The sequence below is a fragment of the Malaclemys terrapin genome, chromosome 10, assembly GCF_027887155.1.
Source record: "Malaclemys terrapin pileata isolate rMalTer1 chromosome 10, rMalTer1.hap1, whole genome shotgun sequence".
Taxonomy (NCBI): Eukaryota; Metazoa; Chordata; order Testudines; family Emydidae; genus Malaclemys; species Malaclemys terrapin.
Genome location: NC_071514.1, coordinates 51869518 through 51897054, shown reverse-complemented (window position 1 = coordinate 51897054; position 27537 = coordinate 51869518). Strand labels below are relative to the sequence as shown.

The following is a 27537-nucleotide window of genomic DNA, read 5'->3' as shown; positions in this document are numbered from 1 at the left end:
GAGGCTTACTTAGGACATGTTTAAGAAAGGAAATGGGAATTTCAGTTAAGCTTTATCTTACTTGATAAAAACTTAAAATACATTAATAAAAAGTTGAATATTTACTTAAATGGAGGTAAACGTATTCATAATAATCCATTTGAATTCTATACATGGAACAAGATTACAGCAATCTCATCTACTTGTCCCTATGATTCCTTATCAAGCATTTAGAGCAGATCTCACGTGCCAGGTTGTATCGGGGGTTCTTTGAAAATGTGCTTACATCTTGCCTGTTAATATAAAAGCAAACTTTGATAGAGGGAGCCTGCAAATGGTTTTACATGGTTGCCCTAGACAGCTGTTTAAATGGAGCTGTAAAAGGACCTTTCGGCTAAATTGAAATGCAAGGTTTTGCCAGGATATATTTTAACTTTGTAACACTTTTAATCTTTGTTTTTGGAAAGGGAGAACTAGGTAAAACATCTAAGCCTGTCTTCTCTGCATTTTGTCTTGGGGTTTAATATTTAATCTGTGCAGTGAAATGTAAAACACAGTCCTGCACACTGCTGCTCTGAAGGAACACTTGGGTTATCAAGCAGGTGTGTGTCCGTGTCCTTTGGGATCACATACAAATTAGATTAAAGGAAAACATAATATATGCCCACCAAAGCAAGATTTCACATAATTAGGTAGAGATTACATATCAGACAATGCTAGAGAGAAGGTTTGTTTCAAATATACAGATAAGCCAGTGGCAGGAATCTTTTGAGACTTTACATCAGTGATCCCCAAACTTTTTACCTCGCGCTCCCCCCTTATCCCTGTCCCCACCCAGCCAGGACTGGGGCCATGGCTTCGGGAGGGGGCACACAGACAGTGGCAAGAGGGTCGAGACTGGGGGTGGGAGCGGAACCTAAGCCGGGGCCAGCAGCCGCGGCAGAGAGTGGATCCCTGGTTGCAGGGCCGGGAGCCAGGAACCTGGACGTGGGGCTGGCATCCAGGAGCGGATGGATCCCTGAACACAGTGCTGAGAGCGGAGCGGATCCTCAGGTGTGAGGTCGGCAGCCAGGGCCAAGAGCGGAGCCGAGTGGTGCTCCCTTCCTGCCCCTGGGGGGCTGGTCCAGGCCGCACACTGCCCCCCTCCCAGAACATTCCTCTGCGCCCCCCTCTAGGGGGCACACCCCACAGATTGGGGACCTCTGCTATAAATAATAAAAGTAGACTATATGCATAGTGCTATATAGAACAGGAATCTAAGCATTAGTCAGAATCGCTGTTAGAAAAAACTGATCAGATAGCCTTCTGTTTCTAATGCCGAGAAGTGTGTTCAAAGCTTAACCAGAAAATAAAAAAATCTTTCATTATATAGTAACTTCCAAAGCATACCAGAGCCTGTCACATGATATACAAAAAGTAGGAATGTTCCGGTCTCCCTTCTCTCCATTAATGAGAGATTTAACACATAATTTCAATAACAAGAAGTTTTTTACCTTGTATATAAAGCAAATAACAGCATGGGAGATTCTTTATGGGTAGAATTTCTTTTTATATATCTGTTTTGTATAACATGGATATTAAAAAGTGAACATTTACAAACATATTACAGTTAAAATATTTCTTATAATTATAGGGGAACTGATAAGTGTCTCAGATGTCAACAGTTAGCTTTTAGCACAAAGTAGTAAACATTGACTTTTCAATAGCAGCCAGTGTATTCAAATTGGATGTGAAGTGATGAGTGAGGTGGGGGTGTGTGTGTGTGGTTTTTTTCCTAACTTTTATTTAAAATATTACAAGAATATGCATAGACTTTTTTCCCTTTATTTCAATAACATTTCTTCTTAGCAAAGATGTCTCTATACCTATATAATAACAAATGGCTACAAAATCATTCAGTAGGAGTAAGTCTGTTATTTATTTTTAAGTGATTGAGTGATGGTTCCCGTTTCTTTTCTGAAGAGATCAGAGTTCTGTGTGCTTTTGCTTGCCCTGTTATCATGGACATGGGGCGTTGTATTGTGTTAGAAACATTGTCATCTGTCTGTAGTTAAAGTTGCAATTACATTTCCATTATAAAGTCCTGTTTTAGTCTCCATACCACTTTTGTCTGGAAAATTGGTTTGGCCTGAAAATTGTCATGCTTTGAAAGCAAAAGAGAATGTCTTCTGCAAAATGTGAAGAAAATTTTATCAGACTGTTTGAGTTACAGGTCATTTAAAAAAAAAATGCTTCAAAATTTTGACTTTTGTCTACCACTTTGACTACTTCTATCTCAAAAACAGCTGATTGCTCTTTCAAACTTTCCAGGTAGTTACATTTCCTTGAACTGTTGTAATTAAAAGTTTCTCTATACTGGATCAGAATGTTTATCCTGTGGGTGGAGTAAGATTGCCATGTTCTTAACTGTTTGTTTCCTTGGTTTTATGTGCTTGGGTTTTGTAGATGATGTGATAGACTAGTGACCGTAACTGCATTGATTTTTTTATGAAGTATTTGTTTTTAAGGATTTTGGTTTTTTAATTTTTTTACGTTTGTAATGCTGTTTTCAAGTATAGTACTTGTGTGCTTTAAAACTCTTTCAAGAAAGACAATTTCCCAATAACCCCCCAATCTTTTAAAAGAGATGGAGAGTTTGTTTTGGACATTATAACCCAAAGCTGTAAATAGTATTATTGAAAGACTTTCTTTTAACCCAGTAGGAGAAAACAGATAAAAATATTCCACTGAAATTTGTAATTGGATCTATAGACAGACATTGGCAGCTGTAGACATAGTGTTGACATGCCCTCATATTGCCTGTTGGAACTTTCTCTTGTATCAGGTTTCTTATTTCCTGTGTAGCAGAGCAGTTCCAATCTGGAACAGAAGTTTGTTGGCCTCACAAACCAAGAGGCTGGCTTGTTCTAAATACTGTCACCACAAAAGAGCACTGAGGAAGTCTGTAATATTGGAAATATTCTGTCCAACAGTGAAATGTGACCAGCTCCTGACCAACACAGCTACCACAAAAACCTCCTTTTTTTTTTTTTTTTTTAATGGAAGTCTAGTCTGTGCTAGCAGTTGGCTTAATTTGTATTAGCACTAAAAATGCATCCAGTTCTCCTACCATTCCTCCTCCTACTATTTCAATAGTAGAAGCAGACGTAGTTGCTTTCCTGTTAGTATTGTGGTAGAGAAGTGCAAATAATTCTCCAACGTCCTCTGCTAACGTATCTCTCAGCAAACATCAGAGGCCATGCTGTAGTGAGCACTGAGCTTCTACTTGTCCTAGGGCTGACCTCCAATCTCCTCTGACCTCATTCTACCTATACTGCGGGGGCCTCATTAAGATTCTATCCATCACTTATAGGAAGTAAGGTCCCAAACCAGCAAAGTACTAAAGCACATACTTTACGCCTATGAATATGTTTTAAAGTGTTTAATTTTAAGGTTAGTGAAAGCTTCTTTCCCTTGTTAACTAGCTAGTTGGCTAAGGTCTCACCACCACTTGAGCAGAATTAAACTGGCCTACCTGATCTCATCAACTTGGTGACTTGGGCTCTGGTCCTTTAAGGATTTACATACGTGCTTAACTTTGACATTAGGAGTGTGTTTTGGAGAGAATTATTGGGGAGTCAGTGAGTCTACTCACAAGCATAAAGCTGAGCACATCTTTGCTATGTGAGGGCCTTAATTGCCTCTTTCCAAGTGCATCTCTATTCTCTAGCTCAGTGTTTAAGCGTTTTCTGTTTTCTGGTGGCTGCAACCTCAGTGAACCTAGCGTACAAACAGAAAGGGTATGGCTCAAATGGCGATGGGGCTAAGTGACCTGCTGACTAATGGACAAAACAATGTTTTGTTTGAATTGGTTGTGATCCCATAGAGCCAACGTGGAAAATAAGTGAATGGACTGAACTGATGACCTTCTACCTGCTTTCACAAGGTAAAAGTCCTTCCCTTATACTTGAGACAATGGCTTCTGCATTTTTACATACCCTTTCTCCATCTCCCGCTGCTGGAATAGAGCTTTCTGTTCTTAGAGTATTGTACACTAGGTGCTTTCGTATACATTCCTTGCAGTCTAACTTAGTCTTATGTGTTATTAGAAGCGCCCAACAAGTACTATACTTGAGAAACTGCAAGTGAATTCATTAGTTATTCACCTTACAACAAAGGCTGCACAGTTTTCAAAGATAGAAGCTGGATTGGAAAATGTTAGTCAGCAAATGACTTTGTGTGTGTGTGTGTCTTAGTCACGTGCGATAAATTACCCAGGAGTTGATGCTGACTATATTTTGCACAACAGAAAGAAATTGGAGGCCTCTGGAGGAATATATGCACACAGCAGTTAGAAAACACAAATTATATCACACCTCACACACGTTCATTTGCTAGAAAGCTCTTGTGCTATAGGGTGGGATGGAAAGGAAGCCTTGTGCTCTCCTTAACAAAGTTTCCACAGAGGTCCCCAGACATGAGTTTTCAAAATGAAGTAAGAGCTTGGGTTTAATCCTGATCTCATTTGCACCAGTGTGAATTGGGAATAACTCTGCTGAAATCAATCAAGTTTTACTGGTTTAAATCTGAATGAAGTGAAATCAGAGTCAGGCCTACCCTCTTCTGGGAATTTTCTCAATGTATACAGAACGCAGGTGGTTTTTATAAATACGTGGTGATAAAAATGTGTCCTCTCTATGCTAATGTACTCACCTTTTGCTACCACTGAGACTGCTGCACTGATGGTGGTAGAGCCATGGGAGATCCTGAAAAATGCTAATGTAGTCAAGGTTTATGGTGCTTGAAGTGTTATGGACTCCTTTTCTTCTCCCCCAAGACTCCATGAGATGAACAGCTCTTAGGTGATTCTTCAAAGACCATAAGTGACCATGCATGGTACTTCTTCCAGCAGTCTACTGTACTGGATGGTGTACCTCATCCAGTGTATTACATGCCCCAATAACTACTATGTGGGCAAAACTAGACAATCACTGCTCTCAAGTGAACTCACACAGAAAAGCAATAAAAGACCACACACAGGTGACATGGTGTTTTTAACACTTTTCATAGAGCGGTCGCTCCATATCTGACGTCTCAGTCCTCACCTTCAGGACACCTGCACAACACTTTCAAAAGACGAGCCTGGGAGCTTAAATTCATAACTTTGCTACAGGCTAACAACCATGGACTGAACAGAGACACTCGATTTATGGCTTATTACAACAAATCTATAACCCAATAACATCCCCCCAGCATTTTTTCTCCTTTTCCCCCTTATGATTGGATAGGTATTAACTGGCCACTTCACCTTGAGTGGTCCCTTGAAGTATGCGTTAACTACTTAGCGAAACAATTTGTTCCACCTTGTATTTAGTTGTGACACTCAGAGTGCATTTCCCAGCCCTGATGAGGAGCTCTGTGTAGCCCAAATGGTCTCTCTCACTAACAGAAGTTAGTCCAATAAAAGATATTACCTCCCCCACTGTGTCTCTCTAGCATCGTGGGACCAACACGGCTACAACACTGCATGAGAAACTTAGGGCAGCTTCTCTTCTAAAGCAGATGGAAAAGCACTAAAAGCTCCTCTGCACAGTCTTTAGCCAATGACAAGGAGTTGGCTTTTGCATTGCTATTATTGCCAGGGCCGGCTCCAGGCACCAGCCCACCAAGCTTGTGCTTGGGGCGGCACCTGGAGGGGGGCGGCGTGGCGCTCTGGCCCCTGGGGAGAGTGGGGCCATGGCCGGGCTCGCCGCCCTCCCCCCGGCCGCCGCGGGGAGAGCGGCGAGCCCTGGCTGGGGCTCGCCGCCCTCTCGCCGCCCTGCCCCCTGCGCTCTGGCCGCCGGGGGGAGAGCAGAGCCCCCGCCGGGGCTCGCCGCCCTCCTCCCAGGGCTCCGGCCCCCCCTCCCCCCGGCCGCCAGGGGGAGAGCGGAGCCCCCACCGGGGCTCGCCACCCTCCTCCCAGGGCTCCGGCCGCCCTCCCCCCGGCAGCCGGGGGGAAAGCGGAGCCCCCGCCGGGGCTCGCCGCCCTCCTCCCAGGGCTGCCGCCCTCCCTCCGCTCTTCCTCACCATGGCGGGCTCCCTGCTGCTGCACTTGAGTCTTCACGGTTCTAACTCCTGTGGTGATGTCTGCCTGCTGGCCCTTTGCTGCAGAAAACCTCCCTCTGCTTCTTCCAGGCAGGGTGGAAATGAGAGAGGAAACCCCCAAATGTTACCGGTTTTCAGCAGGGTGCTCAGATGTAGGAGCCCTGGACTCAGCTTTACAAAAAAGAAGAGAAATGAGAGAGAGAATTACAATACAATAAAAAAACCTGGCATAAGCCTTTCCTCCTTGTGGCTTCTTATCAAGCTATGCATTCGCTAGGCCCACCACCTGTTGCACTCTCACCAAAGCTCATCTCCCATAGAGGTCAAGTCTGACTGCTCCTCTTGAAGCACAGGGTGAGGTCGTTTCTCATAGGTGGAAAGATGTTGCTACTCCTTCTCTTGGTCTGCTGCTCCCATGGGACACTTTAACGTAGAAAGACAGGTCACTTAAATGTTGTTGTGGTATCAACATTGTGGTTGTGTCTGTGACTCAGAAATGAAAATGGCTAGTTTCACTATCCCAAGGTGAACGAAGTGTAAAAAGGAAACAACATACATGCAATAAAGTAAAGTATATTCCTGCCGTTTGGTCACTAGTAGTAATATTTATTTTAGTAGCATTTCAGTAGCTCACAGAGGCCCCATCTAAGATCAGGGACCTCTTGGCCTAGGCCAGGGATGGGCAAACTGCGGGCCATATGTGGCCTGTCAGACCTTTTAATCTGGCCCTCGAGCTCCCGCCAGGGAGCAGGGTCAGGGGCTTGGCCCGTTCCATGTGTGCCGTGGCTCCACGTAGCTCCCAGGAAGCAGCCAGCATTTTCCCCCTTCCGGCTCCTATGCGTAGGGGTAATCGTGGGCTCCACATGCTGCCCCTGCCCCAAGCCCCACCCACTCAGCTCCCATTGGCCGGGAACCGCGGGCAATGGGAGCTGCGAGGGCAGCAACTTTGGACAGGGCAGCGTGGAGAGCTGCCTGGCCGCGCCTCCGCGTAGGAGCCAGAGGAGGGATATGCTGCTGCTTCCAGGAGCTGCTTGAGGTAAGCACCGCTCAGAGTCTGCACCCCTAAACGCCCCCCTGGGGCCCTGCCTCAGCCCTGATCCCCCTTCCACCTTCAGAACCCCTCGATCCCAGCCCGAAGCACCCTCCCGCACCCAAACCCCGCACCCCCAGTCGGAGGCCTCATCTCCCCCCACAGCCCATCCCCCTACCCGAACCCACAGCCCCCTCCCGCATCCTGAACTCCTCATTTCTGGCCCCACCCCACAGCCCACACCCCCAGCCAGAGCCCACATTCCCTCCCGCATCCCTACCCCCAATTTTGTGAGCATTCATGGCCTGCCATACAATTTCCATACCCAGATGTGGCCCTCGGGCCAAAAAGTGTGCCCACCCCTGGGCTAGGCACTGTACATTTAAGTATTGAGAGACAGTCCCTGCCCCAGTGTAATTACAATCTAAACAGACAAAACAGCCAAAGGGCGGGAGGGGAATTGATTTGCCTAAGGATCACGCGCCAGGCGAGTTGGTAAGCCAAATATATCTAGGTTTTCTGACTCCAATTGTGGGGCCCTGACAACCCGATCATGCCACCATCTTATAGAACATTAGAGACATTATTAGTAAAGCAGTTAAAAAATATTTTTACAACATTTTTTTTGTTGAAAAGTGTCTCTGTTCAAGTCTCTTTAAGATTATATATTGAAGGTTCAACCCTGGCAAATTGAATGTCGTCTTAAAAGTTTTTAAACAAATTTATTTTTATATTTTTGACGGGTGGAGGATTTCTTGTAACAGCAGAAAACAGTACTTTGCAGCAATAAAGCCCACATAATTACAGTCTTCGTGGTGATCATCCTAGAACCCCAACTAGCTAAACTGCCAAACTTTTTAAAATGAATTGGATAAAAGGCATACGATGATCCAAACCATCGTTGGTCAGATTGCAAACCTCCTTCTAAGGCAGTATGCTGATATTGATCCCTGTGTTCTTCTAACACAACCTCTACCCCTCTCTTACGTATTATACTTTTATTTATTTAGGTTGCAGAAGTGCCCAAAATGTACTTGATATTTTCTAAACACTGACGTGCTCTCTAAAATGACGAGTCCAGGGACACCTTAAAGACTAACAGATTTATTTGGGCATAAGCTTTCGTGGGTAAAAAACCCACTTCTGTATCAAAACATGTGCAATCTAAAAGCAGTAATTTATTGAAGGAAACTATGTAGTACCTGAAAGCCCAAAATTCTGGTTTCTTCTGATATGTCTGTCAATTTACAAGTGGTTGGTGTGTGTTGGGCATGCATAACTGCACATCTGGTCATGATTTACAGTTCATGGAACTTTTTTTTAACCTTAAATTATTGCCTGCATTTTTATGTTTAATTAGTGTGTGCACGTTTGATGTTCCTGTTGTAGATCAAAATCAGGTAAGAGTAGCTAATAGTTTTTCTGTTGTATTTTATAACAGGCAAATGAGGTGACTGACAGCGCCTACATGGGCTCAGAGAGCACTTACAGCGAGTGTGAAACCTTCACAGATGAGGACACTGGCACGCTGGTACATCCCGAGATGCACGATGAAGTAGAAACGGACAGTGCTGTTGATTCCACGGTGCACTCAGAGTTCACCGATCCTATAGAGGATCCAGAGAATGGGTCAGTGCTGCTCACTTCTGACAAGTATGTAAGAGGGAGGGAGGAGGAGGAGGAGGACAGTAACAAGGTCAAATTCATTGATGGCGTAAAGCAAGCACAACTCCACTGATGGCAAACTCTCCCATGATTTGAATTACTGGCAAGAATATAATGAGATTTTGGGTCTTTCTAGTTCTAACAGCTTATTAGTGTTTGTGACTTTATGCAAGAATTAAATATTCTGAAAAAATTAGTATACAGCCTATTTTTAATTACCTTATTTAGTGTGGTAATCTTTTGGAACCTGGACACAGAAAATGTCACCTCCTGTGCACATCTGAAAGCTCTCTATCAGTTGTCAAGTTGCTTATCTGTTCAGGGCCTGAGATCTCTCACAACACTTTGAGGATAAAGCATAAAGTTTAATATACCACTTTAAATTATATTTTTGGTTATTTGGTTTCTAAAAATAGGAGCAGTATTCCCACCCACACCTTACTTTGTAAATATGCATGAGTAACTGTAACTCCAGCTTAATGACTTTTGTCTGAAAAATCTGGTTGCAGGGTATGACTAAAAGACATTCTTTCATGTGGTCTCTGGAGCAGCACTGACATTCCTTTGGAGGAACTGTTGTGCTTGACTTGAGTCCTCCCCAAAGGATATTGTAAAGGTAGTTTTGGGGGTAGGGAGGGAAATGAGAGGATGATGGAGAGAGGTAGGGAAGAATGGGGAAGCTGTCAAATTCTACTCTTAGTAATGACTTACCAATGGAAACATAATGACCTCTTCAGTCTTTATCGAAATAAAAGTTTGTTTAACCTTTCTAGTTTAAAGCCTGCTAATTAATGTGCTCACTGTAAGATTGAGAAACAGATCAGCTGAGTCCATTCAGGTTGGCATTTCTTTGTTTGTTAAGCCTGTCGCTTCACTTCTTCCAAAAGTGAAGAGGGGATGACTTTTCAAAGTGCTTCTTTGCATGGTGGGGAAAGGGTGGGGAGCAGGTGCTCTGAACTGGGGCGGAAAGAATACTTACCATGAGAGGCCCTGGGTGTTATAAAGGAAAGGAGATTAGCTGGCTGCGCTTTCTTTGCCGAAGAGTATTCGGCTCAGTGATTATTAACTCTCAGTGTATAATCAGCTTCCAAGCTGCTAGGCCACCAAACAGTGCTGATTGTACCAAGGAGGGTCAGCAAAACATGCCGGCCTGCATACGTTCCCCCCCGACCCTCTGGAAAAATGGCTACATGTCTTGGACTCACCTGCCTGTAGGTACAAAAGCCTTTGCTTGGGGATTTTTTTAAATTAAATTGGGACCATCACAATTAGATTTAAAGATGGGGGAGGGGGAGGTGTTTACAGTGCTTTGTCCATCCCCCACCTTCCTACTTGTTCAGTCAGGCAGTGTCCTGTAAAACCCTCTGTGGTTCAAATAGTTTATAATAGGGCTTTAAATAAATGTTAAACTTTGGGTTAAAATGTGGAAGGAAGCTTAAGAAATTGAAAATTGTGAGAGGGAGAATATTTACCCAAGAAATCTGACTGCAGGCTGTGGGATTTAACGGCATTGAGGCAGGGCCCCTGTAGAACTGCCTCTCGCACCTCCATTGTGCTTCCAGGGATCCATCGCACAGTAAAACCCTGTCACTGTAGCTGTTGAGGCTGAGTGTAGTTCTAACACGGCTGTTACTCTGAAACCTGTAGTTCTAAAGGTGACCTTTCAGTCACTGATATTAAAGTCTGTGCACCTTAGACTGTATGAACATAAATAAACATTTCAGCTGTTGATCAGAAAGATTTCTGTAGGATTTTTAAGCCCTTAACATCTACAGTAGATATGCATGAAATAGCACAAGAATGTGTTTCATAACACTGCCCTTTCATAGGGCCCATTCTGTCCTTTAAAGGGATCTGCCTCACTGAGATCAGCCAAGATGTCTGCTCTGACATATTTTCTATATATTTTGTTTTGTAAATAATCTTTCCTCTGCTTTGTTCTGGCCTGTGTTGCTTTCTTGATGGGTAGTGTACCCTCTCTCATTTGTAAAGGAGGTGCCCTGAGCATCAACCCAGCAGCCTCTGTTTATGCATTTACCTTGTGGATGAATGACGTTCCTAAAAACTTTGAGGCTTGAAAGCATAATTTTTGATGGACCTAGTTAGAGATTTAACTGCACTTCCTTAGTGTGTAGGAAGGTGTGCAGATTCCCAGCAAGTTGAAGCTGAATTTATCTGCTGTCAGACTCGCTTCTGCATGGATGGAAGACTTTTATTAGCAGAGTAAGGCGGAAGTCTCTTAAATGCTGTATATTTTTGTCTTAAATGGCTTATCTATAACTTTTTCATTAGATTTAACATTGTTGGTCTGATACATTTTTTTTCTTTAGCAAGTGGATAATGAAATAAGCCACGTCCTTATAAATAGCGGAATTTTTTAAGTAACAGGTTCTCTGATTGTCATTGGAATCAAGAAAGGATGATGGTGCCTGGATGCTTTTTTCTTTATGCGGTTAGTCTGCATAGCAATGTCCGCTTGGAAAGAAATTTTGGTTCCATCTTAGACTTTCTCCAGTGGTCGACTCTTACAATCCCCTATTTTCTCTAGAGTTGTATAAAAGCTCTGCATTCCAGTTCCACAAGATTTTCCATAAATTAGTATGTAATGAGTTAATATTTGTACAATGGGTTGAAGATGAAAATTGTTATGTAAAGCAGGATGTTTTTAATGACTGATGATAGCTTGAGTATCCTGTCTTAATCAAATGAAATAGTGGGATATCAGCGATGAATCTCGTGCATACTTAGATAAGGGATTAATATGCTAATACAGACGTCACTTGTGAATCTGATGTCAAAACTGTGTGGAAAAAAAAAAAGCAGCAGTACCTCCCCATTTTTATCCACCTGACTGCTTAAAATATTTTGCAGTGAAAACCAGAAGAGGGCTATTTAGGTTAGTGGCTGACTTAAAGCAAACTTTGATGTTTTGAATAGCTGCCTTGTGCAACCAACGAGGATCTGTGCCACTGACTGGTTAAACCCCAGTACTGGGCTCTTAATAGGATTACACAGCACTAAGTGAAATAACAGGCTAATGTGTAGATGTCGGCTGACTGTATAACTTAACTGCATGGTGTTAACTCAGGAATCCTTTAGCTTTGTTTTCTCTGCCCAGCTAGCTGAGCATCCTTCTGTGACGAAGTGGGGTTTTATTAATCCTGTGTTGCATGCGAGTCTTACTGTCCTGTCCTAATATTGTGTGTACCTCTGTTTCCCTGTGTACTGCACCAATATTCCAGGGGTGGGAATTGGGTATGTGATTTGTGCCGAGACCCTCTGGGCAGGTGAGGCTGCCCAGCGGTCTGCACGTATGCTATGGCGGTGCCCTTCATAACCTGAGACCCAGGAGGGGGGTGCAACCAGGTGGCACCTTTTGCCCGTGAAGCAGGACAAAGGGGAGGAGGAGGAGCAACGGGGGTGTCAGGGGACAGATCGCTGGAAGCTGGGCAGTCTGCTTGAGGGACTGGAAGAGGGGGAGTCCAGGCCGTCTAGCCCAGGACTCCCCAAGATGGACTTGGCTGAAAGTCACTGATCTCTGTGATAGCAAGCTCTGTTCTACACTGTATTCTTGTCATCTAATAAACCCTTCTGTTCTACATGCTGGCTGAGAGTCACTGCTGACTGCAGAAGTTGGGGTGCAGGGCTCTCTGGCTTCTCCAGGAGCCACACACGGGGAGGAAGGGGATGCTGAATGCCCAAGGTCAGACCAATGGCGTAGCCAGCTTCTAAGAGGAGGGGGAGCAAATATAAAAAAGGCGCCCCCCCTTAGCTCCTCTTCTGGCCACGCCCCCTTGGCTCCTCCTCCGGCCGCACTGCCCCTCCCCCACATGGTTCCTCCGGCCCTACCGGGCCACCCCCATGGACCCCCCCCTCACTCCTCCAGCCGCAGCTGCCGGCCACCATGCTCCTCCGGCCGTGCATGCTGCTCCTCCATGGCTGCTGGCCATGCTGTACACACCCTCCCTCCCCCCGCTCCTCCGGCTGCAGCTGCTGGGGTATGCTGCGGGCTGCCAGGCTGTGCCCTCTTCCCCCCTCCCCCACAGGCCCCACTCCTCTGGCCGTGCCCGCCGCCCCCCCATGGCTGCCGGCGATGCTGCCTGCGCCCCTCCCCACCCCCCGCTCCTCTGGCCGCCGCTGCCAGGCCATGCTGCGGGCCGCATGCCGCGCCCCTCCCCTCCCCCCCTCCGGCCGCTACTGGGTCAGACCCAGGAAGGTCAAAGCTGTGTATGCTTCTTGTCCTGGTGACAATATGCTCAGAGAGAGGAGGCATGCTACACCAGAGTCCTGACTGGCTTCGTGTGGAGTAGTTCCAGAGCACTGGCCCACTGACTCTGTGACAACTTCACCATTGGTTTTACTGACCAAATTATACATCATCTCACCAGTTTTACTATGCCAAGTTTCATGGTACTTCTGAGACAGGTTTGTTGCATTTACTTTGGTGCCCACCTTGATGGACATGACAGACTGTTGGTACAAACTTTCACAGAGCACTTGTGTTGCCCCTTCCAGGGTCCAAGTACTGTACAAATTATGTTGCAGCCTTCCACTTTCCATAAGAATTAGTCCTTTATCCTGAATTGGCGTGTAATAAGCACAATTGGAATTGTGGGTGTAATATGAACCTTTGGAATGGTAATTACCTTGGCAACATTTTAACACCTTTCTTTTACTTTTTGCTCTGATAGATCCCATCCACAGGACCTGCCCTTGAGCTCAGACCTCAACAATCACTCCATCGTTACCGTAATTAGTGGGGAGGAGCACTTCGAGGATTATGGAGAAGGGAATGAAGCAGATTTGTTCTCAGACAGCCTGTGTAACGGAGAAACCAGCTTTAGCAGCTCCTCTTTCCTTTCTCCCAGGTAATATCACACCTAGTACTGGCAGTATTGTAGCTACTTCCTTTGCATAGCATTTTTAACCAGGCTTTGCACATGTGGGATTTCCTTTTGTTTTATACGTCAAACTGGTTCACAGAGGGAATCCTGTCAAGTTGAATACAATTGGCTAGTCACTTCTGAAGTTAAAAACCTCTTGCCAAGTTGATTTGCAGAGCAACAAAGATGCTCAGAGCTCCAGTAGCAGTTGTTGGGGGAGTGTGTGTGTGGGGGGGGGGTTCAGTTTCACACGCATCAGGGAAAAAGTCATGTTTCTTTTCCCGTGAGAAGTGTGATTAATACCAAAACCTTTTGTTAGAGAAAACTAGTACCCTGCCTTCGCTGATGCCTCTTGATTCAAAAATCTTCCTTTTATGACTTGCATGTGGTAAGTTGGTTAGTTTGCACTAGCTGATGCAGCTTTCTCTGTTGAAGCCAGCATCAATGGCAGATGAGGCAATGTAGTGCAGTGGAACAGCTGGGGGCTTGGAACCAGGAAGTTGCTGGCCATAGGGCTGGTGTGTTTCCTGAACACTTTGTGTTTTGTGAATAAATGATCCAGCTAGAAAGCAGAGTAAAAATCAAGAAGAGTTCCTTGATGCTGACCCGCTGCTGCATCTGAATAGAGGTTTCCTGTGGAAATAAATGTGACGGGTTGGATCACAGAAACCCCCTTGGGAGCTGCCAACAGATGTGCAAAGACTACCCCTGCTTCTGTTTTCCCTGCCAGCTCAGGACTCCAGCACCCTTTCTTGCTGAGCCAGCCACTCCTGTCTGGCTCTAATACAGACCCAGGGTCTGACTCACTTGCCCCAAAGCTGCAGGTTTACCTGAAGACAGCTCACAGTAGTGTGCTTGTCTTTAGCACTCAGATGCCCAACTCCCAATGGGGTCTAAACCCAGATAAATCCGTTTTACCCTGCATAAAACTCATAAATTTTTCACCCTCTATAACACTGATAGAGAGATATGCACAGTTGTTTGCTCCCCCAGATATTAATACATACTCTGAGTGAATTACTAAATAGAAAGTGATTTTATTAAATACAGACAGTAGGATTTAAGTGGTTCAAAGTAGTAACAGACAGAACAAAGTAAGTCACCAAGCAAAATAAAATAAAATGCGCAAATCTATGCCTAATCAAACTGAATACAGATAATCTCACCCTCAGAGATGCTTCAGTAAGTTTTTTCTCAGACTGGACACCTTCCAGGCCTGGGCACAATTCTTTCCCCTGGTACAGCTCTTGTTGCAGCTCAGGTGGTAGCTAGGGGATTCTTCATGATGGCTCCTCCCCCTCTCTGTTCTCTTCCCCCCTTTATATATCTTTTGCATAAGGCGGGAACTCTTTGTCCCTCTGGGTTTCCACCCCCCTCACTGGAAAAGCACCAGGTTAAAGATGGATTCCAGTTCAGGTGACATGATCACATGTCACTGCAAGACTTCATTACTCACTTGCCAGCACACACACACACATACAGGAAGACTCGCAGGTAAATACAGCCATCTGCAGACAATGGGAGTCATCAAGATTCCAAACCATCATTAATGGTCCACACTTTACACAATTACAATAGGCCCTCAGAGTTACATTTTATATTTCTAGTTTTAGATACAAGAGTGGTACATTTGTACAAATCAGATGATCATACTCAGTAGATTATAAGCTTTGTAATGATACCTTACAAGAGACCTTTTGCATGAAGCATATCCCAGTTACGTTACATTCACTTATTACCGTATTTTCTCTAAAACTATCTCAGTTACATTATATTGACTTATTATCAAGTTTTTATAAAACCATATAGACTGCACAATGTCACAATAAATAAGTAGAAAAAACCCTTAGTGCGCTTTTAACTGTTGAGAAGTCCATATTTTGTCTTGCAGAAACAATAATTTTGTGGAATGGAAGTATAAAATACCATTGCTAATATGATAACCCTGAAATTGCTGGGGAAAATAACATGATCATTTCTCTTTTGGATAATGGCACCTAGAGTGGCTCCACCAAGGAAACACATTTGTGCTTTTTTTTTTTTTTTTAATAACTGTAAAAGCCCTTCATAACTATCTGACTTGCCAGATGTCTGTTTCACAAGATTCACAAAGCCTGATTAAAACTCAGTAGGCAATTCAGGACTCTATTGGTCGGAAAAGGAAAAGCTCTTGTGAAAATCACACATACGTCATTTTTAATTGCAGTAGAGGGGACACCACTTCTTTGCTAAAATCACCGGTGAAACAATATCAGACACCAGACGATCTTTGCTAACCCTAGAATCCAGAAACTACAATCCCAAGCTAAGTAGCTTCCATTTGGGAGACACATTGTAAACTAAGATTCATGATCCTGATGTAGCATTTTTATTACTTTCCATGCAGTGTCCAAATGTGATCTCCTTTCCATATGAGCCCCCATAGTCCTGGTGATCTGCCCAGCTTTGATCCCCTCCCTATAATGTTCTGCATCACAGCATCTTCCTTCTGGCGGAGAAGGATGTGGATTACCCTGATAGCGTTCATCGCTACTCTGTGTACCCATTAGAGGGGCTTCCAAAGAAGAGAGATTGAAGTGAAGGCCATATAAGTTCCAGATCATGGCAGAAGATGCCATCAGAAGTAGTACCCTGTATCCTAATGTGTCCCTAAACTGTAGGCCTGCCCCCCCCCTCCTGTTTTTTTGTCCAGATGTGCATTGTCGATAAGTCCCCTATTTTGAATTTTCTCAAGAATAATGTTCTATTTTCCTAAACAACATCCCTATGTAACCAGGTTTGGTGAAGCTGGCTTTTGTTGAAATGAACTGGAGGATGTAATGGTTTAGACTGAATTTTTTTTTTGCTGAGCTGTTTTATACAAACTACATAAACAATCATGTCTCCAATCACCAGTTTTATGTTACCAGCTTCTCTAAGTGGGAACAGTAACATCACAGCTGACTGCTATAGTTCATGGAATCCTGTGCCAGAAGGTTCATCAGAAACTTAAGATAATGAAGGGAACATTAGGGTATATTGACACTTCGCCTTTAACAAACGCTTTGTGTTTGTGACTCCTCGTACTGAGTTTCTGTCCACTCCCTGTTACATTCATGCAGTTACAAAAGAGCTGCACTGAAGCACTCATTGGTGAAAAATGACTGGTAATTGGTAATTGAAATAAAAGGCTCCAGCGCTACTTTTCTTAACTAACAACATTCTTTCTGTTATAAGCACTGAACAGACCCTACATGGGCTATGTTAAGTGACTGTACCAAAAGATGGGAGAGGGTAGCAATGTGTTCATGTAAGTTGCAATGTATGACAGTCAGTGTGGTGACCCTGGGCTATCAGCATGCTGCGTGTAGGTTGGGAGGCCAACGGCCCGGGGTTCCTTCACCCACCCAATGGGCAGATAGTCTAGTATATAACTTCATTTCTTGAAGAGTAATTAAAACACTATTTTAAAAATACTACCAATAAGGTGGTGATAGGGGGGACCTGCCCATGGGGTTATTTTTATATATGTTTGTTGGCCAATGAGGTTTCCCATTTTAGCACGTTAATTTTTATTAATACAGATCAATCTGACAAACTTATTAGGTGTAGTGAGCCATCCAAAGGGTGAATTGCTTCTTCCTTTTGTGTCTGTGACGGGCTATGAACTAGTAAAACTACTCCTTTGGAGCTTCAGTTTGAGATCAAATTCCAGAGGCAAATTATTTTTAGATTATCTATTTTATTATTTTTTTTTTTTTAAGATGAGAATCCCCTCTCATGCTTTGTGATTTGAAATGGATGTTTCCCTTTTTCCAGTCACCCTTTCGCAGCTGCCCAGCATCCCTAGTTTGTAAAGCACTACCAACTATAGCAGCTGCCGCTGTGAAGTAATGATCTTCACTGAACGGAGTCAACCCTAGAGGGAGGAAAGAAGTCTTCAAAATGTCATTACCCAAATTAAAATGGGTTTCAAGCATTCAGCGATGATTTATTAGAAGGAGTTGTGTGGTCTGTAAGGATATGTGGAGGCTCGGGAATACTGCACAGAATTTGAATTTGGAACTTTACAGCCTGATCCTGAGACGCACTGGGCTTCTGAAGCTCCCCTTGAAGTTAATGTGGGGAGTTACGGAGTTGCTGAGCCACGGTAACTGCTCTCATTGACTGCAATGGCACTCGGCACCTCTCTGGGTCCAGGCCATTTGCTTGACAAGCAGTATCAATCTGTGCCATGGTGGCTGACTAGTCCTTTCAGGTGTCTTTGACTTTTGACCTTGTTTCTGTCTGCTTACACCTCTACCTCTCTCTGTTTTTATTAAACTTCTATGTCATGCTTTTTCACTATTAACTTTCCTTTGATTAAAGTTTGTGGCTTCCAGAAGTATTTTCCATTTGGAGAGGATGTATGGTATCCTAGAAATATTACATAGTCTTTGCTATTAAAAATCTTTTTGTGAAACCACTGATAGTTTAGAGAGACAAGGTGGGTGAGGTATCGCTTCTCGGCTCTCTGAGCTCTGGTCAAGTGAAAAATTCTCTAAGTTATATCTTTTATTGGTGAAAGACACAAGCTTTTGAGCCTACACAGAGCTCTTCTTCAGGTCTGGGAAACTCAATGGCACAGCTAAATACAAGGTTTGAACAGATGATTTAGCATAAGTAGTTAACACACATTTCAAGGGACCATTCAAGATGAAGTGGTCCATTAAGGCTACAACAACACTGAATACAACACTGGTAATTTAGTCAGTCATCAAAAATGATCAGCTGCTTCATTTGCCAAAGTCACTGAATTCATTAGTACCTTGTGTTCTACATAAGTCGCTGAAAGCCAAAGCCTTACAGTTTGTAGCAGCTAGTGAAGCACTTTGAAGTCTTTTCTAACATCCTCACTTCACAAACTTCGGGCTTCATATATTAGGTTCTCTTTTTAACAGCAAAACTAAGCTGATCCTGTGAACACTTGCACATCACTTTAAAGAGAAAGGTAACATTGAAGTGTCTGGAGCTGGCCCCATGACCTTTTATTCTTTCATTAGTATTTCTTTCAAAGCTGTGCCTTCTGAAATGAAAATCCTACCTGTTAGTGTGCTGCCCTGTTTTCATCATACAGCAGCTTTCCAATCTGTCTTTAGAACATTCCTAGTGGAAAATGATGTGTCTGACTGAACATATTTGGCTTTAAACTAAATCACATCACAGCAACATGTCAGTTAGGGCTCTGTTTCTGACCAGGCAAACCAGAAAGAGTTTATTAGTGCTGTTTAAAAGGATAGCTCTCTAAATTCTGATAACCATTCTAGGTAGGTCCGCATGCTGCTGAATGGCCCACATACATCCTAACATCCCACTGAGTTTAAGAAAGCAGTAACACATAATGCAGCCTGACAGGTACATTGGGAGACCAGAAAAAGTCAATTATCCAAATCCATACCTGTGGTAAGTGGGCATAACCCCCATGGGACAGAATGGAAAGAGGTGATTGCTTACAATAGGGATGATTTGACCCAATTTGTCCAACAAAATGGCTTAATTACCAGCTCAGTTGCACTTCTCAGTCGTTGATGTTTGGATTTAATATTTTTATAGTAACATTTGCCCCAAAATTTCTTATTGTAATTCTTGCGTGAAAAGCTTGTGACTTTCTCACCCTTCCAAACATCCACTTAACTTGTGGAAGCCACAGATGAAATCAAATTGGTCTGTTCTGTCCTGTCCTGTTAAAATGACACTTGTGATTTCTCTAGCGTCAACCCGCTCATTGCGAAACTGCACAGCATTATCACTGATGAGGCATTTGAGTTTTACTGTAGCCAGTGCCACAAACAAATCAACCGCCTCGAGGATCTTTCTGCTCGCCTGAATGATCTTGAAATGAATAGGTAATTGATTTTGTGCGTGGCATTCTAAGTGTTTGAACAACATTCTCAAGAAGGGGAGACTCTCATTGTCATCCTCACTTGCCAAGTTATGTTGCTTGATTTCTTCATACAAAAAGGACCATTTTAAATTGACAGAGAAGTTGATGTAAGAGAGCTGTCAGGCCTCTCCAGGTCTTAAAAGTTTACCCTGTGACTTTATGGAAGTCTTTATAGAAGCTAAACAGAAGTCTCATTAATCCAAAATATGGAGCGAGAAAAAGATATTGACAATGGGAATCTTTCATTCTACTCTAATCGGTCTCTTTGCATGTACTGTTGGTTGAGTGTTAAGTGAATGCAGCACTTGATTACCATGCTCTGTGTAGTAAGACTTCTTAACGCTAAACTGAAGTCTTAAGTTTGACATGTACACTATTTGCATCACTGGGAGAAATGGCTAGATAGCAACTTTGAATTAAAAACATTAATTTTGAGTAGCCAGCTAAGTTGGCTGTGGGTATTTTGCAAGCAACTGGTTCAGAAATACCAAGATGCTCTAGAACCACCAGTTCAAATCCTGGCCGGGATAACTCAACCCTTCATTCTTCCACAGTAGATAACTTGAATTCTGTGTGGCTCTTTTGGCAGAGATGCTAAAAATGGAAGCCTTTTCTGTTCCAGGTAGCCACTAAAAGTTCCATGTTACATGACATCCAAATAGGAATTTGTTTCAAGGTCTTTGGCCAACATCCTCAGATCAATGTAAGATAGCTGTCTCCCTGCTTAATGTCCTGCAATCCCATATCGCATATAGGTCATCAAGCACTGAGAGAACCTTAATAATAAATAATATGGAGATATACCTATCTCCTAGAACTGGAAGGGACCCTGAAAGGTCATCGAGTCCAGCCCCCTGCCTCCACTAGCAGGACCAAGTACTGATTTTTGCCCCAGATCCCTAAGTGGCCTCCTCAAGAATTGAACTCTCAGCCCTGGGTTTAGCAGGCTAATGCTCAAACCACTGAGCTATCCCTCTCCCCAAACCTTCAAGAGGAAAGTTACTCTACCAACCTATAGTATATGTAGATTACACACATGAGGTTTGATTTTTAGGTTCAAGCTGTTGTTTACAAATCAATCTGTTGGATAGGAGGACTAAAGAAACTAATGTTATTAGTGAATATTGATTTATCCAAACTGCCCCCTCTCGTCACTTCCTGAAGCCTAACTTGTCATGTCGGAATCCACAATTGCTGCTATTGATTTTTCCTTTGTAAGGGACAGCGTGGAATTAGAGGGTTCAGGGCTATGTAAAATGGGAAGTGAATCAGAAAATGAATGGGCAATTGACTTGGGGCTAGTATACACTACAAAGTTAAGTCAACTGAATTACATCACCAGGGCTGTGAAAAATGTCATGCCCTGTCTGATGCAGCTAAGCCGACCTAAGCCCCAGTGTAGACACCACTAAGTCGATGGAAGAATTCTTCCATCCACCTAGCTAGTGCCTCTCAGAGAAGTGGGTTTACTACAGCGGTGGAAGTAGTAAGTGTCTATACAACAGCTGCACTGCTTTATCATTTCTAATGTAGACATACCCTAGCTAAGAAGAACTGCTCTGAATTCTTATGACAAACAGTTGCATCAATTGTTACAGCTTTCAAAGGAAGGCGTTCAGCCTGATGCTTTATCTCCAGTTATGCAGTCGATGAATGAAGATGCTAGATTTTTCTTGATGTGCTGAGAGCCTCATTTCTACCCACATTATGAGTTTCTCAAGTAAGTGTGATGGAGAAATTCCAAGGCCAGCCCAAATTCTTGTTAATTAAAGAGGGATTTTCAAAGTATCCCAAGAGAATTGGGCCCCTAATCCCAGTAAATTTCAGTCAGAATTGTGGGCCTAACTCCCTCAGGCTTCTCTGAAAATCTCAGCCTCACCGGTTTAAATACATTCTGTTTTTAAACTGATTTAAGTTAAAGAGCTGTAACTTTCTTATGTAGCCACACCCTCTGACTGACCAAGAGTGCTCCGTGAGGCAGAACAGACTTACCCCAAACACCATTTTGTGATTCTGTGCTGTCAGCCCTATAGGAAACCCGAGAAATTACAGATAATGGTTTAAAAATTGTTCTCTGGAGCTCCAAAAAGCCATTTGGCATGACGAAGCAAGAGAAGGAGGAAGTGATGACACAATGAGTTTGACAAAGGAGGATGCTGGTACTGAGAGATCTGAGCATTCAGACTAGAATGTGAATAGAGGCAGTGCCTAAAAAGGGTAACAGCTATTTTAAAATTTGGCAGACAAACATAAGTAGTGCAAGCAGGGGAAATGAAGATTTACTTTGAGTGGAAGAGCCCAGATTAGCAAGAGGAAGTAGACCTCCAACTTACTTAATAACTCATGAGTAGTTCAGAGATATAAAAGAGGTTGCAACAACCAAGTCAAGAAGCTCTGCAAAATAATAGCTTTCTCCAAACTGAGGACAGTTCATCATGGAAGATTAATCATGTTCTGCCCAGGAAGAAGACAGAATACATGCATTGTACTGCATGAAGTCTAAGCTGGTCACCCAACTGGAGAAGCAGTTGGACCCAAGTGCCAGCCAACCCTTGAAGGAAGATCAGGAAGTCCGAAGTTGTCTCTATTGTTGGTATCTTGTGAAGATGTAAGAGTCAGAGAGCAGAGTAATGGTGAAAGAATCAGAAAGGGGCTGATGAAAAATGACAACAAGAATACAAAGAAGTAGGATCCTCAAGAATACCTCCTGCTTTGGAAAGGAATTCTAGCTTATTACAAAGAGTGGATTTCCACAAAGGCAAAGAAGTACAAAGAGTAGGCAGAGAACACAGTAGATCAAAAGAGACTAGTGAAAAGTGGGGGAAAAAATGAGGAGTCCATGTGGCACCTTTAAAGACTAACAAATTTGTTTGGGCATAAGCTTTCATGGGCTAAAACCTACTTCATCAGATGTATGAAGTGCAAAATACAGGAGCAGGTATAAGTGGTAAGTGACATTGGTAGGTGATTTGGTATAAGTGGTGTCACCCGTGTATTCTGTGAATGGGGTTGGGGGGGGAGGGGGCACAGGGCTGCCTTCATGGAGCACAAATTAAAGATTGCCTAGCCTGTTCATGAGTTTTGTTTATATCAGAAGTAATGAGGCAGCCAACAGCTCATTGGACAGAAACCCATGTAGTGCCCTGGGTTGAGATCTGGTAGACATGACTGCACAGGAACAAGAGAGTAATGAAATATCATAGACAAAATGTTAAACTAAATAATTTGCCTTGTATCTTGCCCTGGAGGCAGCCAAACTCTGACTGTGTTGGCCCATCAAGGGGAAAGAACTCCAAAGAAGAGAGCATTCTGCTGAGAGAACTGGATCCACACAATAAACAGCAAGAACATCCCAGCTTGTATTGCATGCTGTGACAGAATAGGGGCTGCAAGATCCTCTTTCAGGCAATGGCCTTGGACCACTGATGGCTTTGAAGATGATTACCAACACCTTGCACCCAGAAGAAAACAAGAAGCCAAAATATCTAAAACAGCCAAAATGTCTAGAAGCAGGAGCAGCATTGCAAAATCATAGATCTTTTTTCAGCAGTGCTTTCCCTGATCACAAGAAATCCTTCAAAGGAGCAGTCTCAGTGCTGTGAAATAAACAGCAAAAACACCCCCAAACCCTGTCTAAAATGTACCCAGGATTCCATTGTCAGATGTTTGCGTCTGCCGTAGGGTTACCATACGTCTGGTTTTTCCCAGACGTGTCTGGCTTTTCGGCAATCAAACCCCCGTCCGGGGGGAATTGCCAAAAAGCCGAACATGTCCGGGAAAATGCCAGCCGGGCACTTCCCCTCCCACGGCTGCTCTGCTCCTCCCCTGACTCTTCGGCTCTGTTTAAGAGCCGAGCTGCCTGAGCGCTATGGGCTTCAGGCAGCCCCCTTGCCTCCGGACCCCAGCCGCCAGCGGGCACTTCCCCTCCCGGGCTCCGGCGGCGCAGGGTCCGGAGGCATGGGGGCTGCCCGAAGCCGGTAGCGCTCGGGCAGCCCGGCTCTTAAACAGAGCTGAAGAGTCAGGGGAGGAGCAGACCCTCCGGCCGCGGCGGCTCTGCACCTCCCCTGACTCTTCGGCTCTGTTTAAGAGCCGAGCGCTACGGGCTTTGGGCAGCCCCTATGCCTCCGGACCCTGCGCCGCCGGAGCTCAGGAGGGGAAGTGCCCGGCTGGGGGTGCAGAGTCCGGAGGCACAGGGGCTGCCCGAAGCCTAAGCGCTACCGGCTTCACGGTTTGCCGGGCAGCCTCCAGACCCTGCGCCCCCGGCTGGGCGCTTCCCCTCCCGGGCTCCAGCTGCGCTGGGGAAGCGTCGGCCGGGGGCGCAGGGTCTGGGGGCTGCCCAGCAAACCGTGAAGCCGGTAGCACTCGGGCAGCCCTTTTCACGTGGCTGGGAGTGGGAGGGAGGAGGGGGCGGAGTTAGGGTGGGGTTGGCGTGGGGAGGGGCGGGGCTGGGGGTGGGAAATGGGCGGGGCCAGGGCCCCATGGAGGGTCCTCTTTTTTTTTATTTGTGAAATATGGTAGCCCTAGTCTGCCGCCAAGCTGCAACTGCTTCTACCCAACCATTGCAATAGGTAGATAAACTTGAAATACCTTTTGTGGATAGATGCACCTCCCATGCCAGGTGGCTTCTCAGGCCTGGGATCCAAAGATGCCCAGATACACTTTTGATCAGCCATTTGTGAAGAAAAACAGATTAATCTCCCTCAGATACAAGTGACATGCATTGATTTTTTTTTTTCCTTCACAAGTTCTGGAGAAGCAGTATCTAGCCCCTTTCCATCAGAGAGGGGAAGCTGGTTTCCAGAATCCTTGAAATCTCGCCAAAAGTGATTCCTTCACTCAATAGAAATGTCAAAAGTTCACTGTCAAAACCACGATTAGGAAACCAGTTAGCTTGAAAAGCATGATCAGCCAGTGCTTCCCAGAAACTATTTGTGAGTTGATTCGGTTCAAGCTATTTTTAGTTCCTCCTTCTAAGGGGTAAAATAAGCATTTCACCTCTTGGAGTCAGTGATCTACATTTTATGTCCATTGCCTTTCCTCTCTGCTCAGTCAATTGTTCATTTTAAGTTTCTGGATCTTGGAGTGTGACTCCCACCAATATCTTATTTTGAGAATTTTTTTCAGAACTCCCCACATTTTGGGGGAAAAAACCATTTACTTTATCCCTAATTTAGTGATACTATAGCAACAATAAAATAAATAAAACTGGCCAAGTTACTTACTCCTTGCATGTGAACATATAGATGCAGATCTATTAATTTCTATTTTTCTTTCTCTTTTACATTTTTAAATTAGGAGAAAGTGGGGGAATGAACGTTCCATCTTTTTGATGATACTGGGCTTGACTAATTAAATAGATCTTTTATCTTCCCTAAAAATGTCAGGAGATGTTGGAAAGTGAGAACGGGGAATAGGTTTGTAAGAAAAGTTAAATTTTTGAATGAGTGACTCAGACCCTCCCTCTCTGTAAAGGAGTTTCCTCTGTAGCCCCCGATCCTTCCTCCCTTCTCCCTCTGCCTCCCTCCCCTGCCTGAAAGGAGAGGGAGGTATTTAGCAGGTCTTTGTGATTTGAGGGAAGAGAGCTGGTCTAATTGCTTTGAGCATCCAGGCTGTTTCATAAAAGCTGTAGGGTGGTGCTGGCTTGCTCAGTGCTTGGGACAGCAAGTCACTCTGGCCAGTTGAGTAGAATAAAGGCCAAAAATTTTAAACCTCTACCAGTTTCTGGAAAATACCTAATTATAAGTGCTCCATATCATCTGCAACATCTCATTAACTATAGTAGTTCCCTGTACATGGGGATACCATGTTGCAAGCATCAGAACTTTAGAAATTGACAACCTCGCTTCTCATACAGTTGCATTGCTCTGGGTGGGAGCAAGGTTCTGTTTAGATATTTTAATCCGTCTCCTTTCCTATGAGGCCATCTCTGTTTGTGCAGTGGTAGACGCTGGAGTGTCCCAGTTTATCCTCTTGCAGGTTTCCATGTGATCATGGTTTTGAAGAATCCAGTTGCGGAGGGAAGTTAAAGCCATTATTTCCCAAACCTGGGACAAGGGGAGTGAATAAAGGAGAAAGAGAGAAGATTCTGGAGGAAACTGATTATTTTAAGCAACCACTTGATTACAATAGCATACAAAATATATGTAAAGAAATTTGAGGCACATTATGCAGTAACTAGTCCTAATTTTGGTTGCATGTTAGTACACTTAAAAGAGGAAAAAATAGATAAATCATGACTTTTAAAATCACTTGAAGTGGCAAATAGCAAGTGGCTGATGTGAAGAAAGTATTAATCTGTTATGTTGTGAGCAAAGAGGTCCTGTGACCAGGTGCTTTTCATCATCATAGGTGAGCTATGCACTAAGAGAGGGTCACTATATCAGGACATTAAAGCTGTGCAGCATGATGTTAATGTTGATATGTCCTTATAGCCTATTTTGGGATAGCATGCTAAGTATTTAAAAAGAAAATACAGTTCTGTAAGAGGCGACTCTGTTAGCTGCTGCTAAATATAGCTTATGAATGCACCTATTTCTAGTACTTGAAACATTATCTTGCTTAAAATCTAGTCTTCCTGATTTTAGATGCGAACACAGCTGCATATGAGGGAGGGAGAGAAGAAAAGGTCAAACAAATCAACCCCCAAAATCTGGGGAAGTCCCAGTCTGAAATACAAGCAGCCAGCCAGTCGTATGTCAACCTATGTTGTTATGTCCGATGTCAAACACAATTCAGTAAAATTATAATTGTTTGGAGTTGATGAAATACAGAGGATAGTTCATTGAGCTGTTTGCTTTTTAATTATTATTTTTTGCTCTCCATACTTGTGATTCTAGTACAGTCATCCTGCTTGTATTTGCAGCAGGATATTTCAGTGTTTTCTTTCAGAGATGGCTCATTGTCTGCATAAGCTGCCAGGTGGATCAAGTGTATTTCAGGCTACAGTCCATTTGTAACGGGTCTGAGTCCCACCAAGCTCAATTCTTCTATTAGCATTTTTCCTAGGGATCTGCTTTTAGGACTGGAATCAACGAGTTAAAAGAGCGAGCACTTTGCTGGACCCATTGAAACTTCTGCAGCAATGACAAGTGCTGTATGTTCCAATTCATCTTGACATGTTGTTAAATGTGTGCAAATTTACCTGGATTTTTACATGGAGATTACCTCAGAGAAGCTGAGTAATGCATGCCTTGTGTGTGCCGTGCTGTGGTGTTAATTGTAAAGGATATGGCCCCTGTCACTCTTGCTTAGTTTGTTTCCTGTTTCCCCTTGCTCTTCACTCTCAGTTTTCCTGACTCTGTTTTCCTGTTGTTTTTGTTCATTTCACAGTCCAAATAAAAGACTCTCAAGCAAGAAGGTAGCAAGGTACGCTGATACTTTTATTATCCTTTTGTTGTCATTAAGGAATATGCTTGTGTAGGTTGTTGCACGTACAACGGGCTTACAGCTATCTACAAAATGTGCAAAATTTTACTTTTAGAGAAATGTACAGTACAGTTTCTGCAGTGTGTAATGGACGGCAATTTTAATTCACATTATAGATTTTAAAGATTTTTTTTTTTTTAATCATTAAAAAGATATTTTCAGAATGCATTCACCTCTGGAGACTGACTTACGCGTGACTTCTCCCAGGTTGTCCTCCCAGACCCCCAGTCTATGGATGCCCAGAGCATGAGAGTCTGCAGGAGACTTTGCCCATGTTGAAAACTCCTAGTTACTGATGTATGTGCTTTTCTGTATCACTAGCCTAGACAGTTGAGTGAGCCCTTGCCCAGTCAGCTGAGTAGATGCATCCAGTCAGAAATTAAGCCTTTGCCACACCACTAAAACACCAGTCCACGCAGACAGATTCACTGTTTCTGTTTTGCTTCTGCCATATTTCGAGTTGTGCTCCTCCCTGTTTGACTTCATGGATGCCATGAGACTTGCTCTTCATCTCTTCCACACGTTGTTTCATGGACTCCTTAGGAATTCTTAAACATAGGGGCAGAGCTACTCTCCCCAACTGTGGCTTT

General features: G+C 43.8%; 1 protein-coding gene across 3 annotated transcripts in view; it reads left to right on the top strand.

The window, feature by feature from the left end:
* Window positions 1-27537, top strand: part of RAB11FIP3 (RAB11 family interacting protein 3) — a 182777-nt gene that overhangs the window by 131502 nt on the left and 23738 nt on the right. For 2 of the 3 annotated variants that reach the window (XM_054041483.1, XM_054041484.1), the window contains 3 exons: window positions 8514-8701; window positions 13429-13605; window positions 26852-26887. In XM_054041483.1, the coding sequence (XP_053897458.1) occupies window positions 8514-8701; window positions 13429-13605; window positions 26852-26887 (401 nt within the window). Of the gene's footprint in view, window positions 1-3882; window positions 3905-8513; window positions 8702-13428; window positions 13606-26851; window positions 26888-27537 lie in introns of those variants that run through there. The other variant, XM_054041485.1, reaches the window with a different exon arrangement.